Here is a 16,780-nt window from a genome sequence, read left to right on the forward strand (position 1 = left end):
ACTGAGGCTCTTTGTCCCGTGACTCCCGGAAGTGTGAACAGGATACCTGTCTTTGACAGGTATCCTGTCTCCCCCCCCCCCCCCCCCCCTGAAAAGGTGCCAATTTTGGAGGGGGAGGGGAGACAAGTGAGTAGAAGTTCCACGTTTGGGTGGAACTCCACTTTAAGCAACCGCATTGTGCTATGACACCTGACCTTCTGACATTACTAAATAGGGGATAGAATTTGCCTTCTAAAGCTTTTATAAAGGTTACCTAGTAGACTGACAGAATTGATGTTGTTCACAGATGAACATGGTTTTGTATCAAAACAAAGATCAAAATCAGTAAGAATAAATGCATACAAGCACATGGCATTAAAAATATCAAACTCATTTTGTAAAGGATGACTTTAATTTACAGTTTTTGATCAAAATTCTAAGTTCTGTGACAAACATCTTTGGAACTACAGTGGCAGAACATTGTAGAAACCCTTCTGTTGAATGCAAGGCCCTTAAGTGGTTTAAAAACAAAAAACAAAAAACAAAAATTTGAGAACATTTGTTTCTGCAGATGGTTTGTAAGCTTGTGGAAGAATATAACCCGAACAGAAAAGTTAATATAAAAGCTTTGTGAAGAAAAAAAAAAATTAAAATATAAAATTCTCAAATAATGAGCACACTGCAGGTCAATATGCACCAACAGTCACTATGGCATAAACCTTTTGCATACAGGTTATATAAAAAAAAAAAAAAAAAAAAACACCACAACAAGCATTACATTGCATTTGTGTGACAATGACTATTTACAGGAAGCAATTCAGACTAAATCTGAAACAAGATAGGGAAAAAAAAAAAAAAAATCTATTTCAGCAGCAACAGGTTTAAAAAAAAAAAAAGGTGGCCAGGTCAATGTGCAAACCATTAACAGACTCTCCAAAAAACACTTAAAGCAGGGCCAATTCCACTCAACAAGTGCATTTATGGAAAGTCTTCCCTGAAAAAAGTTCTCAAAAATAGACTCCTCATGGCAAAGAAACCTTGTGCCATGAATATCTCTGCCTCTGGTATTACGATGCCCTGAATAGAAAAGGTTATACTGAAAGGGCTTTGGGGATTTTTTTTTTTTTTCCTTGGGCGGGGGGTTGGAGGGAGGCATCTTAAAAACTCAACCACATAATATTTGTACTACATGGACAGACAGATCAATTGGAGAAACTGTTAAACAAGCAGAAAGTTAAGTATGTGGTAGTTGCACTCTACTTGCCGCCATGCGCACAATTAAAAATAAAATGATGTCCAGAGCACGCACAACCATAACACCTTCCATGTGCCAATGTGTCAAAGTATCTGCAAGGCCACTAAATATGATGCGCACATTATGTTCCTATGCTTTTTAGGACACTGTATACACCAATGGTGTAATGTTAAGATAGAAAAGATATGGACGGAAGCATTCAAAAGCGGGTCCTCTGCGAGGCATGAGGAAGAGCACAATTGAAGTCTTGTGGTTATATGTAAACTTACAGAAGATTTTTTTTTCTTTTTTATATAAAGAGGGTGAAAACTACAATCCAGCATATGTTCTGATATTTATGTGAAGGTCAGGCCAGCCTCATTGTAGACCTTGAACACTTTCTCAATGGCATTCACATAGGCAGCGGTTCTCAAGTCCAAGCCCAAGTTGTACTTCATTGCAGTGCGCATAATTTGCTGAAATAGAAAGTTACAGATTGTTAAATCACAATATAGGTTTTCAGGTCACACGCAAGACAGATGGGTATCCAGACAAGATAGTTAAAGGCTAAAATTCTAGGATTGCAAGAGGCTAATACAATGTCGAGACGTGAGAGTGCAGGAGAGCGAGTGCTCAAGAGTGTTTAGAATACAGAGCTCCAGTAATGAGTCTTTTAGATGCTCCTGGTGTTAACCTAGAGCAGGGGGTAGGCAATCTGGGGCCCTGTAGCTGTTGTGGAACTACATTTCCCATGAGGCATTGCAAGGCTGGCAGTTACAAATTACTCCCAGAGGCATGATGGGACTTGTAGTTCTGCAACGGCACCCCAGGTTACCTACCCCTGAACTAGAGCAAGGGTTGTTGGCATCTAAAGTGGCACAAAATATATATACACACACACACCTCTCATACTGTGTCTTCCCTGATAGGCCTTTCATGTGTACAGTGAGGTTTATGGGCCACTCTGAGTGCCTCATCTGATATTATGAAAAGTGTTGTGTGCAAAATCATTGTACACGACTAGTTCAGCTGCTTTGTTGTCACTTTATCATTAGCTGCTGTCTATGTAGTTTGTATCCCTTCTGCTTTATCACACTGTATGTATAGTCAGTAGTTTTAGTGAGAATAGCGATCTCCTGCCCAACAGTTATGTTTCAGCATAGTGTATAAGACAGCATCTGAGGAGCAGGTATTGAGGCAATTAAAACCACTGAACACCAATGCTGAGTTATTTGATGCACCAATACCAATCCCGGGGGTGGTAATGGTGATGGGAATGTTTGCTGCACTGACACCAATACTGGGGGGGGGGGGGGGGGGGTACTATTATTGCAGTAAATAGCAATGTTAGGACTTCGTAATAAATATACCCTTTTTTCTTCTCTATTACTGTAGTTTATAGCACAATTTACTAACATTTCATTTTGTGATTGAGGGTGTGAGGTAGGCATTTTGTTTTACATATTTGGCAAACTAGGATCAAGAGTCAACTTTCCAAGAAAAAAAATAAAATAAATGTGTTAAATTTCAACAATCCAAGGACACATTAGGCAGGTAGCGATTTGATATACAACTGAAACTGTAAATAAGATTCCAAAAACCACCACAAAAAAATATAAAAATAAAATTATATATAATAACCCACAGTTGCTACAGTGAAGTCACAGAAGACATGGGTCTAGACCTTTGGGCCCAAACTTTTTTTATAAATCAATCATACTTTAGAAATGCATACACGCAATACAATTTAAAAAAGGCACACTTACTCTTGCTGATCTTTCCATGGTATATGCCAAGCCAGAGTGGACAATATCTTTTTCAGAAGCACCCTGTCAACAAAAGCAACCATTATAAAAAAATCACATTAATGAAAAGTCATCTAATCCTTAAATCCCATATGCCCAAAAGCAGTTTTGTCAGCTTACAACAGGAAGCTTAAAAGCGGTTCCGCCAAAAAATTATTAAAAAAAAAAAAAAAAAAAAAAAAAAAACACTACAAAAAGCTACAAACACTGCAGCTGCTGACTTTTAAAAATATGGACACTCACCTGTCCAGGGCGCCCACGATCACCCAAAGCCAATCTGTCCCTCAGGTGGAGGCGCCGCCGTCTTTGGTAAGGGAATCAGGAAGTGAAGCCTTATGGCTTCACAGCCTGGTTCCCTACTGCGCATGCGCGAGTCGCGCTGCACGTCCTCACTGGTCCCTGCTGTCTTCTGGGACCTTTGTGTCTCCCAGAACACAGCAGGTGGGGGGGGGGGGCAGACATGGCAGAGCCTGCAGTTATCTATGCCCAGCTGCGTGAGCAATAACCTAGATTATACAGGCATCTGCTTCCCCCTCCCCCTGAAAGGGAGACAAATGTGACACCGGAGGGGGGGGGGGGGGGGTTGGTGGAATCTGATCAGCGGAAGTTCCATTTTTGGGTGGAACTCTGCTTCAAAAAAGGCGAAGTCCACCTTTTACAAAATAAATGCACATGTATCTGCAGGAAAAAAAAAAAAAAAAAAAAAAAAAAGTGCATGTATTTGCCCCCCAATCAGCCTGCAAAGCATTGCACCTGCAATCAGTAATTACAGGTGTAATGCCAGGCTTCTGCAGACTGTCTCCAGCATACAAACTCAGGAGCGGCTACGAGTGCAGTGAATGAGCTTGTATTACATTAAGAATTAAAAGTCTGTATGATGCCGTAGAAGAGGGGACTTTATTCATTCCAAGATATCTAAAATGAGCTACACGGCTGCATGGGGATGGAAGCCTCATTTGCACTAGGCTACACCCTAAATACAAGTATAACATGGTGCAAAAAAGGGGCGAAGTTTGACCATCTGGATTGGCCACTAACATCTTACACTTCAGTTTGTTGGTTAACGACTCCTTTACACGCAGTATTGCTTCCTGAAATTAAGAAAGATTTTTTTTAAAATTCCATCTGCAACAATAGGATAAGCAAACTGCAGATTAAAGCAGATTTCCACTCAAAAGTGGAACTTCCACTTATCAGTCTCCTCCCTGGTGCCATATGTGGGGGGGGGGGGGCGGCGGCTGTTTGATAGGTACCCATTTACCACGTCCGGGAGACCAGGCCATGCTCTCTCGGAAGTTCGGCCCCCTCCTCCTTCGCCAGACCAATAAGAAAGTGCAGCGCGCTTCACGCATGCGCAGTAAGGAACTGGCTGTGAAGCCAAAGGGCTTCACTGCTGGGTTCCCTTGCCAGGAATGGTGGCGGCTGCACCCAACAGCCGATCCGAAGATCGGCTGGGGTGCAGACATCGCGGGCTCCCTGGACAGGTAAGTGTCCATATATTAAAAAAAAGTCAGCAGCTGCAGTATTTGTAGCTGCCGACTTAATTTTTTTCGTGAGGGGGCTAAAGCTCCACTTTAAGACAGACAAAACTCAGGTATGCCTTTTACCAACACATATTGACAAACTACTTTGAAAACATAGGTCAAGAAAAAAAAAAAAAAAAAGCCACCACCACACACCCCACAGCCCCAACCATTCTGTAAGATTAGAAATGAGGTTTCTTTAAACCACCTATAGCCGAATGACCGCTACAGCGTGGACCTGCTTTGCCGGGACTACGTCCATTGACGTCGTCCCATGCACGAGCGGCCTGCGCAACCCCTGCAGGGCGTGCGCAGAGCTCTCTGTGATCAGGCAAGTCTATGAGACTCGCCTGATCACAGATCAGAGTAAGGGGTCGATCCCGACCCCTTACCACATGATCAGCTGTCAGCTGATCATGTGATGTCAACAGAGCCGGTAATCGGCTATTTTTTCTCCTCGCGCTGACAGCGCGAGGGAAAAAAAAAAAAAAAAAAAGTCGTTCACCTGCGGCCGTGAGAAGGACATCAGTCCAGATCACGGCAAGCTGCTAAAGATCCTCAGTGCCCACCTGTGCCCCCTGCCAGTGCCACCTAGCAATAGGCAGCAGTGCTGCCTATCAGTGCCCAGTGCCACCCATCAGTGCCCACAATCAGTGCTGCCCATCAGGGTCACCTACCAGTGCCCATAAGTGCCCATCTGTGCCGCCTTAACTGTGCCCATCCGTGAAGCCCATCAGTGCATATCAATGAAGGAGAAAAATTATCCGTTTATAAAATTTTGCAAAAAACTATGAAACATGATTTTTTTTTTTTCAAAATTTTCCATCTTTTTTTTTTGTTTGTTTAGCAAAAAATAAAAATCCCAGCTGTGATTAAATACCACCAAAAGAAAGCGCTATTTGTGGGGGAAAAAAAAAAAAAAAAAAAGATAAAAATTTCATTTGGGTACAGTGTTGTATGACCACGCAATTGTCATTCAAAGTGCGTCAGCGCTGAAAGCTAAAAATTGGTCTGGGCAGGAGGGGGGTTTAAGTGCCCAGTAAGCAAGTGGTTAAATAAAATAGGAAGTGGTTATGGGACACATGACAGCTCTGAATTTGAGAAGATTACATTGTTTTTTGCATTTAACAGACAAAAAAAAGGAAGCCAATAATAAGAAAAGGGTTCATTGATGGGGTTTACACTTTAATCACTGGTCATCCACAGGCGGTGTATAAAACAGGCTGGAAAAACCAACTCGTGGCTGCAGCAGCCTGCAAGCACTGCCTGTGCAACTTCTGGTTTTATGACCTAAAACATGGGCACTGCCAAGACCTGCTTTACCCTGCCATCCCCAATGTCTGCCTACACAGTTACTTTAACTTTACCCATAACATCTTGGTAAAAAAAAAAAAAAAATTCTTTAGCAACGAACATACATCCCATATCAATGCCATCAAAATATGTGTGCTGTAAATTGCCTCCAGTATTGTTCCCATTTCCTCTTGCTGGAGACTGCCATTTTGAAAAAGCCCAGAGCAGCAGTAACTTTTTAGGCCATCAGCAGATCAGCCTCTACAAATGCGACAGTGCCTAAAAATAGCAGCTGACACTGCTCTGCACATGCTATTACTGGATTTTAAAAACAGTATAGACACTTTAACATTTTACATAGCTATACCTTCAAAACAGACCAGCCTGAAGTGATCTAGTAGGACTTTATTTCCTTGCAAAATAAAATGAGAAAAAGCTACTACCCCCCCCCCCATTGTGTAAACATGTGCACAAGTAAGAACAGAATATGGCTTAAAGTTGTGGCAAACGTTATTAAAGAATCACATACAGATATCCTAGCCTGAAACTCTGCTGTTGGCACCACTGGAATAGCTCCACCATGTTTCCCAAACTTCCTCTCCAAGCTCTCCTGGACAGACACTAAAAAGAGAAATTAAGAACTTAGTAGAACAGTTTGATGAAAAGAACAAATAATCTGTTTTTGAGAATGTATACATACTGAGTAAATGATAGTTTGAGTCCCGCTCATATTTGAAGGTTAAGCGACCATAGCTCACATGATTGAGATTCTTCAGCCACTCAAAATAAGAAACTGTTACACCACCAGCATTCAAATACAGGTCCTGCAAAACAAAAAGGCATGTGTTCAGGACAATTTAAAGGTCCTTTAGCCCAAAATTTTAAAAGCGGAGCTGCACCGAAAAGTGGAACTTCCACTTAAAAGCACTCCTCGGCCTCTGGGAGGAGTGTACTTTTTTTTAGTGGGATTTCCTGTCCCACTTCCTCCTTCCTCTTCTTGGCCACCTAGGCGGCTCCTCCCTGCCAGCGATATTCTGGGACAGATCACAGGTCCCAGAAGAGTGCCTGGCCAATAGAGTGCATCGCGACTCACGCGCCGGCCATGAAGCAGTCATGGCCGGGTTCCTACAGTTGCTATGACAGCGCCGCGGAGAGGGGGGTGAGGGGCGAGGCTCTGGCCACCCACATCGCAGGACAGGTGTCTGTTTATTAAAAGTCAGCAGCTACAAAAAGTATAGGAGGACTTTTAATAAACAAAAAAAAAAAAAAAAAAAAAAAAAGTGGAACTTCACTTTAAGAAAAATAAATGTCAAGTTTAACCACTTCAGCCCCGGAAGATTTGACCCCTTAATGACCAGGCAATTTTTTTGCTATTCGGCACTGCGTCATTTTAACCGATAATTGCGTGGGTGTGTGACTTTGTACAAAAACATAATTGATGTCTTTTCCCCCCACAAAGCTTTCTTTTGGTGGTAATTTATCACCTCTGCAATTTTTATTTTGCGCTATAGAACAAAAAGCGACAAAAAAAAAAAAAAAAAAAAAAAAAACTGTCCTAGAACCGAAACAAATTGCCTGAAATTTCATTTAAAGTTTTTTTGTGGGTCTGTAGTAGATTTCATCTTCCCATTTTTACACCAAGGGCCTGAATTTATTTTTTTCTTAAAATTTTGTTCAAAGTCAAATTGGCATAATAACAGGGTATGCCATTTGCTTGTCCTGAAAATACTGTTTCCCTTTTTTCCTCCCTACCAAAGGTCGCCAAACTTTCCAAGTACAGTGCCAGTTTACGGTCCTTCACAATTTAGGGGGGGGGGCAGACTGTGGCCATTGGGAGTAGAAATTGTACTGGCCTCAGTGGGAGTAAACAATGCATCTTTGGAATTAGGGGGAGGAATAATGCCCCATCGTTTGTTTCAATGTGAGAAATTTGATGTAAGGAACAGGAATTATGCCCCTTTGTTGGTGTCAGTGGGAGGGAAAAAAAAAAAAAAAAAAAAAAAAGGGCCAGGTAAAGGCAAACAAATGGCCATATCCAGCTGCCCAGTTTAGAGACCACTGTTCTAAGCTATTAGATTCAGAACTAAAAGTCAGTAACCCAGGACAAGTTGCCAGATCAGGAAAATCAGATGTTCTTTATTTACACAATTGTTCCAGTCTGCATTTGTTAGTTGTAAAGCAAGAGTCAGCATGAAATAATTAGCATTTTCGGAAGTAGAAGTTAGTAAATGGTAACCTGGTGTTCACACACGACAGGTTTCTCTTAACTTTTCTGTGCAGTGATAGCTTAAAGCATTTAGAAGTAAAATTTATTAAAAGCATCACTTACTGGAATGACCATTATATTTCTCTCAAGGAAGATTTTGTCAGCTTCTGGGGTTGTGGGACCGTTGGCTCCTTCAGCGATAATCTATAAAATAGTATTGTAATACAAATGGTGAAGCAATACAAGAAAAATAAAAATGCAGTTTTGCAGTTCTCATTTGTAAAACAAGATATTGATTATACCTTTGCCTTGATTTTATGTGCATTAGATTTTGTTAGCTGTTTCTCACTGGCTGCTGGAATTAGAATATCACAGTCAGCCTCCAAAATGTTTCCATCATAAGCCTGGGCTTTTGGGAATCCAACTATTGTTCCATGTTGCTGTTAAAATAAATTGAAAGACAAAAAGTAAGCATAAGATAATATAAAAAAAAAATAAATAAAAAAATATTATATTGCAAAATAAAAATGTATATATAATTTTAAAATTAAACCTATACCAATATGCATGCTCCGAAGTTTTAGCTGTAGCACTGGTTCCCAGTGATTGCTTTTCCACCAAATATGTAGAAACCGTACCAACGGAAAAGGTTTGAAACTAGTGCCACCTTGTGGTGAACTGCACACCTTACACACCATTTTCAAGGTCAATACAAAATAGCCATTATGATTAGGGTGATACCGATATCAGTATAAGTGCCGATGCTGAGCATTTGCACTCATGCAAATGCTCCAATACCTCTGTGGTGTGATTTGAGTCCATACAAAATTAATGGACTCAAATCGCACTGCAAAGAAAACACAAGCAATGGTTCAATGCCTGTCAAAATCGCATGCGGTTTCTCCCACCACTCCTGTATGAACCCAGGCTTGTCAGTGTAACTTCAGTGTGGGTTCACACAGGAGCAGTGATGGAAAGTGTATTGGTGCAAACCCCAATTATGATGCATGAAAATGTAATGCATAGTTTTTTTTCCAGCAATTGTATTTATGTCCACAGAACAGGAACCTTTCAGTGGTTCATTCACACTCACCTCATATTCAGAGCACCTGAGTATCTCAAAATCCCAAGTACTCTATCAAGCAAATATCAACCACAGCTTCCAAGGTTGACCCCAGACTCCTCTCTATCAACTAGTGAGGCTGTGTATTACATTTTGTAGACAAAGGAAAACATGACAATAACTAAGTGGGCCAGACTGACCACAGAAGCTGTGGCTGATATTACCATAATGGAAAGTCCAGGTTTTATGAATACCCAGGAGCACTGAAGATAAAACAAAGAATGTGAGCAGGTACCTGCTCAGTGGACCCAAGAAAACCTTTGACTGTAAGATGGGCCTACATCTGGCCTTCCCCAGTCATTAAAGAGTTGATCATTTAAAAGCCAAGGTCACCTTTTAGAACATGTTACACCCAAAATATGGGTGTAACATGTTCCCCCCTAACCGCTTCCCCTGTGACAGCAGATGTAGATTCTATCCCAGGAGCTATATGCAAACTCAAACCTGTTACAGGTGACCATGCAAAACTGTAAAGAATGGAAACTGAGTATATGAGATGTGACCAATTCATTTTTACAGTAACTTGCAAGTGATCCCCTCATTTTAGGGAAAAATCTAATTTGTAAAAGGTAAACCACAACTAAAAATGTTTATAACTTAGGGGGTTCCATCCTGCAATAGTGCCTATTTTGCCATTTTCAGTCACTCTGGACCAAAACACAGTGGAATAGATTTATCGCAACTGTTGCAGTGGTGCAAAGTAACCAATCAGCTTCTAGGTTTTATTGTCAAAGCTTACTGAACCTGTTGAAGTTAGAAGCCGATTGTTTGCCGTGAGCAGCTGCAGCAAATTCTGTGTGCTCCCGTTTTAGAAATAAAAATTTTTATATATTATAAAAACACATACACTTTAAATTTTTTTTTTTTTTTTTTTTTTTTTTTTTTATAGAAGACTCAATACAGACCATAATTGTGGGTGGCAATCAAGGGAATTTAGTACATACAAAAACGTTTGTACAAGCATCAGAAATTGAATGTACAACATCAAAACCATAGAGCAGCCCAGATCCTCCACTTCTCAGGTCCCTAGCTGGCGCTACTGGCCCCTCCCTCCTACCGAGCAAGCAGCTTGCTATGGGGCACCCGAGCCGCTGCTAGGTGTGTCCATTCAGACCTCAAGCTGCGATTTGGCCCTTCCTCCACTGGCTCACTGATTGACAGCAGTGTGAGTGAGCCAATGGCACCCTGCTGCTGTCTCAGTCAATGAGGAAGGAGAGTCCCAGGCAATGGAGACGCTCATGCAACATCACTGGATCGAGATGGGCTCAGTGAAGTATTAGGGGAGCTGTGACACCCAGAAGTTCTCTTCATCTTCATGCATAATGATAAAAAAAAAAAAAAAAAAAAAAAAAAACACAAAAAAAAAAACAAAAAAAAAAAACAAAAACACACACCACACACACACCAACCCTTCTGACTTTAGAACCACTTTAACTGTTTCAGCCCTGGAGGATTTTACCCCTTTCCTGACCAGAGCACTTTTTGCGATTCAGCACTGCGTCGCTTTAACTGACAATTGCGCAGTCGTGCGACGTTGCACCCAAACAAAATTGACGCTCTTTTTCCCCCATAAATAGAGCTTTCTTTTGGTGGCATTTGATCACCTCTGCAGGTTTTTTTTCCTACTAGTAATGGCAGCAATCTGCGATTTTTATCGGTACTGCGACATTATGGCAGACACATTGGACAATTTTGACACATTTTTTGGGACCATTGGCCTTTATACAGCTATCAGTACTATAAAAATGCATTGATTACTGTAAAAATGTCACAGGCAGGGAAGGGGTTAACACTAGGGGCCAATGTGTTCCCTAGTGTGTGTTCTAACTGAAAGGGGGAGGGGGGGGGTTGGGGGAAGAGATGGATCACTGTTCATACTCTGTATGAACAGACGATCTGTCACTTCTCCCCTCAGACCCGGAAATTGTGTTCTCCGTGTGCCCCGAGCGATCGCGGAAGCCCATCGTTGATCGCGACCGCCGGGCACTCGCATCGGCTCCGTGGGCGAGCAAGGGGTACACGCGCCCCTAGTGGACAAAAGCGGAACCGACATAACATGACGGAGATTAGCGCAGCCGGGCCATGTTGCCGCAGTACAACTGCGGCGGCTGGTCGGCAAGCGGTTAAGGTCTCAATCACAATGGCACCAAACCTGTGTTTATATGCGTTTAGAGGACATTTCTGAACACACAAGTGCATGTAATGATTGTCAATGGTGCCAGTCACACTGTTTACAGTTGTGCTCACAAGTTTACATACCCTGGCAGAATTTATGATTTCTTGGCCATTTTTCAGAGAATATGAATAACAAACTTTTCACTGATGGTTAGGGTTTGGCTGAAGCCCTTTATAATCAACTGCGTTTACTCTTTTTAAATCATAATGGCAACGGAAACTACCCAAATGACCCTAATCAAAAAAGTTTACATACCCCAGTTCTTAATACCGTGTATTGCCCTCCTTTAAAATCAAATGACAGCTTGAAGTCTTTTGTGGCATTTGTGGACGAGGCCCTTTATCTTCTCAGATGGTAAAGCTGCCCATTCCCCTTGGCAAAAAGCCTCCAGTTCCTGTAAATTCTTGGGCTGTCTTGCATGAACTGCACATTTGAGATCTCCCCAGAGTGGCTCAATGATATTGAGGTCAGGAGATTGAGATCGTCACTTCAGAACCTTCACTTTATTCTGCTGTAGCCAATGACAGGTCGACTTGGCCTTGTGTTTTGAATCATTGTCATGTTGAAATGTCCAAGTACGTCCCATGCGCAGCTTCCTAGCTGATGAATGCAAATGTTCCTCCAGTATTTTTTGATAACATACTGCATTCATCTTGCCATCAATTTTGACCAAATTTACTGTTCCTTTGTAGCTCGCACCTCCCCAAAACATCAGCGATCCACCTCTGTACCTTTCATCGTAGGCCTTGTTGACTCCTCTGTAAATATAGCATTTATGGTTGTGGCCAAAAAGCTCAATTTTGGTCTCATCACTCCAAATGACTTTGTGCCAGAAGGTTTGAGGCTTGTCACAGTGCTGTTTGGCAGCACATGTCCCATGATGTACTTCAAAAGAAAAGGATTTTACTTGTAAGCCATTATAAAAATCCTATTTTCTTTAATCGTACATCACGGGACACAGAGCCATAGTAGTTACTATGTGGGATGTCCCATAGCAATGCCAACTGAGGGGAGGGAGACAACCCTTTTAGGACCTTCGGGCAATACGAACAAAACATTCATTTTCCGAATCTGATCAGTTGCCTTTACGTAGACTTTGACTGCTCTCACCACATCAAGAGAACGTGGCGATTTTTCTTCCATAGAACTGGGTTCTGGAAAAAATGAAGGTAAAACGTTAGGATAAGGACGCAATACTACCTTATCCTTGTGAACAATAATATGGCTCTTTTTGTAAAGAGCAGCCAATTCTGATACACTTCATGCAGCAGATATGGTTACCAGAAAAAAAATAGTTTCCTTGTCAAAAAGGACCGAGGGAATATTTTGTATCGGCTCAAAAAACGAAACAAAAACGGCTGTTTTTGTAATGCCGACAAAACTAAAGTCAAGTCCCAAGGGTCCAGGGGTGACCTAACCAGAGATTAAGCCATGTTACCCCCTGAATAAAGTTATGAACCAAAGAATGCGAAGCAAGTGGTCATTGAAATACCGATAAGGCCGAGACCTATCCTTAGAAAGTACTCAAGACCAGCTTTATATCTAACCCCATCTGCAGAAAGTCAAGGATTCCACCTATGACCTATTTCCTGGGGTGCCAACCCCTGGTTTCACATCAGGAGACATATGCTTCCCAGACTCCATAATATACAATTATGGAGGCCGGCTTCCTTGCATTTAATCAAGGTAGATACCACTGAACAATACAATAGCCAAACCGTTAAATTTAGCATTTGTAAGGCAAGATGGAATACAGGACCTTTGCGAGAGAAGGTCTGGACGTGGTGGTAGGGACCATGGGACCCCTACCGCCATCCTTATGATCTCTACATACCAAGATCTTCTGGACCACACGAATCACCAACTTCCCTTAATGCTTGATCCTGCAAAGAAGTCGTAGACGCTCGCAGAAAAGGAGGGAATGCATAAATCAGTAAAACGGATTCCATGGGAACACACCTGTTCCGCATGCTAGCGGATTCTTTGTTCTTAACATAAAAGATGTCGAACTCTGTTGAACCTGGATGCAAACAGATCTACGTCTGGGATCCCCCATCTTTGACCTTTTGTCAGAAAGATATCAGGGTGAAGGAACCATTCTCCCGGGAACAACTACTCGTGACTCAAAATAGACCGCCTGACAAATTTCTATCCCTAGAACGAAAACCTGCCGATAGGCAAGGTGCATTGTTTTCTGCCCAAGATAGGATATGATTCACCTTTCTCTGAGCCGCACAACTTCTTGTGCCCCCTTGGTGATTGATAAAGGCCACTGCTGTGGCATTGTCGGATTGGATCCTAAGAGGATAGCTCCGTAAATTAAACGTCCAGGCGCTAAGGACCAAGCGCTCTGCCCAAATCTGTAGAATGTTAATGGACAAGGTAATTTCTGATCTGGACCACTTCTCTTGGACAGTTACCTCTTCCAAGACTGCTACCCAACCTAAAAAAAAAAAAGGTTGGTGTATGTTGTTGTATGCAAGATCTGAACAAATTAATGGGGTGGGCAACTACATGGCAAATGAGGTTCAATATAGAAAAATGTAAAATAATGCATTTGGGTGGCAAAAATATGAATGCAATCTATACACTGGAGAACCTCTGGGGGAATCTAGGATGGAAAAGGACCTGGGGGTCCTAGTAGATGATAGCTGCAGCTTGGTATTGCATGCCATTGCTGAGCCTAACAAAGCAAACAGAATATTGGCATGCATAAAAAAAAAAAAAAATAATCAACTCCAGAGATAAAACGATAATTCTACTACAAGACTCACCTGGGCACCAGTCCTCCGGAAGGATGTACTGGAATTGGAGCGAGTACAAAGAAGGGCAACAAAGCTAATAAAGGGTCTGGAGGATATTAGTTATGAGGAAAGGTTGCGAGCACTGAACTTATTCTCTCTGGAGAAGAGACGCTTGAGAGGGGATATGATTTCAATATGCAAATACTGGTGACCCCACAATAGGAATAAAACTTTTTTGCAGGAGAGAGTTTAACAAGACATGTGGCCACTCATTAAAAGAAGAAGAAAAGAGGTTTAACCTTAACCACTTCCCGCCCGGCCCATAGCAGATGGCGGCGGTTCAGTTATCCTGACTGGGCGTCATATGACGTCCAGCAGGATAACATGCCGCCGCGCGCTCGCGTATCGCGAGTAGAGGAGTGCAGATCGGCGGCCCTGACAGGGGGGGCCGGGTTGTCTGCGCTGATTGTTTATCAGCGCAGCCCCCCCTCAGATCACCACGCTGGACCACCAGGGATCACCACTAAGACCACCAGGGAGAGGGGCAACATGTGGATGCCCAGGTATGTACCCCATGGCCATCCACATGTGCCCAATCTGAGCCAGTGCCCACAAATGGGCACTGATTAGCACCAGTATATTGCAGTGATGCCCAGCAATGCCAACCTTAGGGGCATCAGTGCCAACAATCAGTGTCACCATATCAGTGCCAGTCATTGAAGAAGAAAACGTACTCATTTTCAAAAAATTTTAACAAACAAAAAGGAAAAAACTTGTTTTCAAAATTTTCGATCTTTTTTTTTTATTTGTTGCGCAAAAAATAAAAACCGCAGAGGTGAGCAAATACCACCAAAAGAAAGCCATTGTGGGAACAAAATGATAAAAAAAAAAAAAAAAAAAAAAAAAAAAACTTGTTTGAGTACAGTGTAGCACAACCGCGCAATTGTTATTCAAATTGCGACAGCGCTGAAAGCTGAAAATTGGTCTGGGCGGGAAGGTGTCTAAGTGCCTGGTATTGAAGTGGTTAAACTACGTAGAGGGTTCTTTACTGTAAGAGCGGCAAGGATGTGGCATTCCCTTTCACAGGCTGTGGTCTCAGCGGGGGGGCATCGATAGTTTCAAGAAACTATTAGATAAGCACCTGAAGGACCGCAACATAAAGGGATACACAATGTAATACTGACATATAATCACACACATAGGTCAATCAAGCCCAACCTGTGTCTTTTTTCAACCTCACCTACTATGTAACAACTTCCCAGGTAACTGTACGAAGGATTTTCCCCACTGCAGATTTTTGGTTATTAACCATAAACTGAGGCTCCGGCACACCTTTGGAGTCAGACATTGGAAAAACTAGAGCTTGAACCCTCTTGTTCCAAGCCGATAATATACTGTTTTGTAGCAGTCTCGAATGAAACTGAGCATAAGGAACGGCCTTGAATGAAGCCACCATCTTTTCCTCGTGCAAGCTGAATAGAAGGATTCATCTAGCTTCGACCACCTTAATCAGTTCCATTATGGCCCTGATCTTTGCCTGGGGCAAGAATACCCTTTTCTGGGTGTACCTATGAACAGACCCATAACCTCCTTAATGGTTATAAGGAAGACTTCTCTAGGTTGAGATTCCAACCTGGGTATCCCAGGTAGTTGAATGTGGGGACCATACTTTGGTCTATCAAGAGCCGATCGTCTAGGTAAAACTATAATCATTATAACTTGGGCCGTTAATCTGGTTGGAGGAGGGGCCAGAACCTCTGCAAACACTCAAGGTGCAGTAGCTAGACCAAAAAGCAGGGCTACAAACTGAAAATGAAGATTTTCTACCTTGAAGTAGATAATACTGGTGAGCAGGGAAATATGCCCACGGAGGTATGCATCCTTGACGTCAAAAGTTCTCCTCTGTGTAGGATGGAGACAACTGATTGGATTGACTCTACGCAAAAAAGAGAGGATATCCAGGAACAAGAATACGTATCGGCCTAAACTGAGGAAAAAATTTGTTTAAAAAAAAATAAAAAAAATTTAGATACTTATTATAGCAAAAAGTAAAAAATATTGTGTTTTTTTCATACTTGTCACTCTTGTTTTGTTTATAGCACAAGAAATAAAAAACGCAGGGGTTATCAAATACCACCAAAAGAAAGCTCTATTGGCTTGGGCAGGAAGGGGGTGAAAATGCCCTGTATGGAAGTAGTTAAACACCTTTTCCCTCCATAGGATAAAGTGTGAAAAACTTTTTAGGAGGGAAAAAAATGCTTATCTGGGTGATCCCCTCAGAATACATAAACTTTCCCAACAATGAATGGACAGGAAAGGCATACACAGCTTTGAGAAGGCTTTAGCGAACCCAAAACAAGAAGTGGACACTCAGTTAAGGGTAGCATAAAAAGTGGAGCGGACCAATTTCAGTAAGGAATTGCACCCACAATGTGAAGCTGATCCTTTTGCATCTGACCCCTCAGAAGAGGAGTCATCAGCCTGTTCACGGTCCCCTGAGAGAAAATATCTTCTCCCGCCCCCAAATCCTCAGTTTGAGGGTCCTGTCGCATTCTATCCCAATCTGGGATGCGATTAAAACCACCAACCTTTTTCCCCATGCTATCATGGCTGAGGAAAAAGACCTTTTTAGAAATATAGGCAGAGGCTGCAGTGTTGTAAACAGTTGCAAACATTTCATGGCCCCTGAAGGCCCAC

General features: G+C 42.1%; 1 protein-coding gene across 1 annotated transcript in view; it reads right to left on the reverse strand.

The window, feature by feature from the left end:
• Positions 1-372: 372 nt before the first annotated feature.
• The window catches only part of LOC141106199 (glutamate dehydrogenase, mitochondrial), a 34,563-nt gene continuing 18,155 nt past the window's right edge, over positions 373-16,780 (reverse strand). The window contains exons 8-13 of the mRNA XM_073596747.1: positions 8,343-8,480; positions 8,164-8,244; positions 6,535-6,658; positions 6,364-6,455; positions 2,980-3,042; positions 373-1,689 (exon numbers count right to left, since the gene is read on the reverse strand). Of these exons, the coding sequence (XP_073452848.1) occupies positions 1,570-1,689; positions 2,980-3,042; positions 6,364-6,455; positions 6,535-6,658; positions 8,164-8,244; positions 8,343-8,480 (618 nt within the window). The 3' untranslated portion in view covers positions 373-1,569. The remainder of the gene's footprint in view (positions 1,690-2,979; positions 3,043-6,363; positions 6,456-6,534; positions 6,659-8,163; positions 8,245-8,342; positions 8,481-16,780) is intronic.

Source organism: Aquarana catesbeiana, linkage group LG08, assembly GCF_042186555.1.
Source record: "Aquarana catesbeiana isolate 2022-GZ linkage group LG08, ASM4218655v1, whole genome shotgun sequence".
Classification (NCBI taxonomy): domain Eukaryota; kingdom Metazoa; phylum Chordata; class Amphibia; order Anura; family Ranidae; genus Aquarana; species Aquarana catesbeiana.